This window comes from Octopus bimaculoides, chromosome 3, assembly GCF_001194135.2.
Source record: "Octopus bimaculoides isolate UCB-OBI-ISO-001 chromosome 3, ASM119413v2, whole genome shotgun sequence".
In the NCBI taxonomy this organism is placed as follows: Eukaryota; Metazoa; Mollusca; class Cephalopoda; order Octopoda; family Octopodidae; genus Octopus; species Octopus bimaculoides.
Genome location: NC_068983.1, coordinates 124,180,761 through 124,185,123, shown reverse-complemented (window position 1 = coordinate 124,185,123; position 4,363 = coordinate 124,180,761). Strand labels below are relative to the sequence as shown.

At 34.4% G+C, this 4,363-nt stretch overlaps 1 protein-coding gene across 3 annotated transcripts in view; it reads right to left on the bottom strand.

Annotated features, from left to right (window-relative positions):
- Window positions 1–4,363, bottom strand: part of LOC106867619 (b(0,+)-type amino acid transporter 1) — a 72,556-nt gene that overhangs the window by 26,785 nt on the left and 41,408 nt on the right. For all 3 annotated transcript variants that reach the window (XM_052966542.1, XM_052966541.1, XM_052966540.1), the window contains exon 5: window positions 851–976. In XM_052966542.1, coding sequence (XP_052822502.1) covers window positions 851–976 — 126 coding nt within the window. The remainder of the gene's footprint in view (window positions 1–850; window positions 977–4,363) is intronic.

Sequence of the window (4,363 nt, the reverse complement as noted above, 5' to 3'; positions counted from 1 at the left end):
TATTACACGTGTATAAGGGATGACCACTAGGTGGACATCGAATATGCTAGAAAGAGGTCATCAACGACCCAACCACAAAGAAAAAGAAATTTTTCTGGAGAACATTATTTTTCTTTGTGGTTGGGTCGTTGATGACCTCTTTCTAGCATATTGGATGTCCACCTTGTGGTCATCCCTTATACATATATATATATATATATATATATATATATATATCATAAGTATCATACACTTTTTGTAAACAGAAATAGTGAAGAGAAGTGGGAAAAATGAATATTATTACTGGGAACTATTATCTGTTAAAATAAATGATATTAGAGAAAGCAAATGTTAAAATAAATTTACACCATATTTTCCAGAATACAAATTGAATTTTTCAGACCAAAATTTACAGCCAAAAAAAAAGTTAAGTTACTTTATATACAAAGATCACTCTATCATGTACTCCTCAGTATATCGCGGGTTTCTGCTGCTGACAAGTATTTAGATTTTTTTAGATTTTAATTATTTCTGTCGGAGGTTTTGAAACATAACACCCGCAATAGTCGGGGAATTACTACACATCGATTCGTATGATGGAAAATATAGTATATATTCAAAAGTAAAATTCTTACATTTTGTTAGAATAGATTGACAGCTTTTACAATATTCCAAAATATTGCTGCGAAAGAAAAATATATCATAAAACAATTGTTGTAAAACTTCAGACTGGTTCCTTAATACTTAACAAGTATTCGGAAAAACAGTTTGACAGAGAATGTGACAGATGTAATATTATGAATATTATAGACAGAAGAAAATTAAACTGACACTACAAGCAGGGAAAGATAGAAAACTATGAGAAACTTACCTATTGCCATATAATAAAAGCCTCCAACAGTGATAATGATGATAGCAGCTATCTTGGTAATTGTTAGAACATTCTGAATTTTAGTTGCAAATTTCACACTGGTGGCATTGATGAAAGCAATAAATACTGTTTGAAAATAAAGAGAAAAGAAAATGCTAAAATAGAAATATTAAGTAAAAAATATTGACACTAATTAAAGAAAGTTTTAGTAGTTTTTTTAGTTTAACTCTTCGGCATTTAAACTGGCTATAATCCAATCCAAATATTCTACCTGTATAATGTTCAAACCAGCCAGATCTGACCTATCATATCTACCCTACAATATTGTTCCAAAAATAAACAATCACATCATTGAAATCTTGAAGCTGAAATAATGTATCATCAATTCACAAAAGGTTAGATAATTTTAGACCAGTTATTCTCATTCTTTCGTAGATCAGTGCTCCACCCCAAAGTTTACAAATGCCCCCTTTCTTTGTTTACACAAAAAGTAAAAAATATTTTAGGCAGTTTATTATGTATATTTTCTTACACTACCTTTTCCAGTATGTGCATCTTTTAAGATGCTGAGTAGATTAATGCCCCCTATGCTAGATTTTTATGGAAATTACTAAAAAAAAAAAGGTGAGTAATTATATTGTGAATTTGTTAGCTCTTCGTGTATTGTCAGTCATGTAACAAGAAAATTTTTTATGAAAATATGTTTACATTTAAGTAATAAAATATGATCTTCAGACATTGAGTCTCACAGATGTGATAACAAGTGACTGAGACTTCTGGCAAATTGCTGTGCTTGAGAAGACACACCAATCTAAGTTAAATCGTGGTCATGGTCAGTGCCGGTGATGCTTGAATGGCACCCAGCACGCTTTGTGGAGTGGTTGACATTAGGAAGAGCATCTAACTGTAGAAACTGAGCCAAAACAGACTGGAGCCTGGTGTAGCTCTCCAGCTTACCATCTCCAGTCAAACCAGCATGGAAAACAGGCAATAAATGATGATGCTGATATCATACCTAGTTTAAATATTTTGAATTGCCCTCGTAAATAAGTTCTTTGTATCACATATATTTAATTTGATTTGATTTAATCTCATTTAGTGGCAAGCTGTTGTACAAAATATCAGACCACAAACTTATAGTCCAACTATGACTAAGATGGAAAAAATACAATTTGACCAACTCATAGGTCTCGGATTCTCATTTCAAATTTAAACCTAAGATCAGGATGAGATTAATCACACAGTAATTTTTATAACCATATCAAGTTTCTAAATCTCCACCTCACATTCATTTCTCTCTCAAAAAACCACAGTAACATAACCTAGCAAAATATTAGTCATGCATACATACACTCAGTTTACTTCAAACAACATATGTAGACAGATCTTGAATAAAGTTGCATAGTCAAAACTAGATGAATGCAAATGCATTATAGTTCTCTATACTGTAGAAACAACGCTTGGTCATATTTAAATCAAATAAATATGCTGTGTAATTGACTGTAGAAATAAAATACAGGCTTGCTTGAGAAGTTCTAAATGCAGAAGTAAATTCTAAACGATAACATAACCCAAATTTAATCAATAAGATTTTTTCCCGAAACACCTTTCCATAAGCATCCCACTCAAACACTCCACACCTGAAGATGACTTTATCTCAACAGGCAAAACGAATTCTAATGCATCGCAGTCCAATGATAGCTTAGCTAGCCAAAATTTCAAAGTCTCTGTCAACAACATCCCTGTATATGAATAATAAATAATACATATAGTAACAAACCAAAGAAAGGAATTCCTTAAAAGAGCTGTGTAAAACACCCAATTCACTAGTACGTCAGTTGAATATCACATAAGTATGGATATAATGCAAATTACAAACAATAAATTAAATAGAGAGATTCAATTGACTATCCAATAATTTTTTTATATTATAACATAATATACTATGAATGTAATATAACATAAAAAATCGTTAAAATACCAAAATAGCCAACAATTTGTTTCAATTTATTATACATCATTTGATTTATAAACATTACATATCCACATGTCTTTCACACGGAATTTTGTCTGTCTATAAACCAAAGCTCTGAAGAGACTTATATAAGTGAATATGTATTGTTTATAAATTAAATAATGGTTATAAGTCGAAACAAACTGTTGGCTATTTTGGTTTTTTTAATGACCTTTTTTATGTTATCTTATATTATATTCATCATCATCATCGTCGTCGTCGTTTAACGTCCGCTTTCTATGCTGGCATGGGTTGGATGGTTTGACTGAGGGCTGGCAATCCAATCTAGTAATGTTTCTATAGCTGGATGCCCTTCCTGATGCCAACCACTCCAAGAGTGTAGTGGGTGCTTTTTATGTGCCACTGGCACAAAGGCCAGACAGGCAGTACTGGCCTCAGCCACACTTCAATGGTGCTTTTTGTGTGCCGCTGGCATGGGATCAGTCAGCCGGCTGACTGGTATCAACCACGCTCGAATGGTGCTTTTTACGTGCCACCAGCACGAAAGCCAGTCAGGCAGCACCAGCAATGATCACACTTGAATGGTGCTTTTTATGTGCCACCAGCACGGGACCAGTCAGGCAGCACTGGCATCGACCATGCTCAAATGGGGCTTTTTACGTGCCACCTGCATGGGTGTCAATCAGGCGATACTGTCATTGGCCATGACAATGACTTCACTTGACTCAACAGGTCTTCACAAGTACAGTTTATTGCCCAATGATTGAAGGGTACTCTTAAATGGGCTGGTTATGCTACACTGGCATAGGCGGAGGTTACAGTCTCACTTGGCTTGCTGAGTCTTCTCAAGCACAGCATATCTCCAAAGGTCTCGGTCACTTGTCATCGCCTTGGTGAGGCTACTAATGATGCTACTGCATTTTGATGAGATATGCAGCACTGTTCAGTCAGGATGCGCTGGCATCAGCTATGGCACTCCTCACAGGTGGTGGAGTAAAGAGAGCGCTACCAGGAGGAGGGATATGGTTGTGGAGCACAGATAGAACTTGCCTTTTATATTGTGTCCACGTACAAGCATTTTATCTCTCTATACTTTTTATATATATTTTTTACATATTTATAGATATATTTTTATATTTTTATTGCTTTATATATTTTTACACATCTTTTTCTGTATTTTACCTTTCACCCTGCATTTTTCTTGTGCATCTGCATATATAGATGTATATATGAACTTTTTTGTGCATGTGTGTGTGCGTGTATGTATAAATGTACATATGTATGGTTGCATATATATATGGGTGTACATGCGAGTGTTTCACACAAGTGTGAGTGAGCATATGCATATATAGCATGTATGCATTTCAGATGTGTATTTGAATATAATTGTGCATGTATGGGTATGTGCACGTGTGTGGATATGTATATGTGTACATGCATGGTTGCATATATATGTGCATTTATTGGCATATGTGTGGGTGCACATGTATGTGTTTCATGCAAGTGTGAGTGAGCATATGCATATAGGCACATGTACG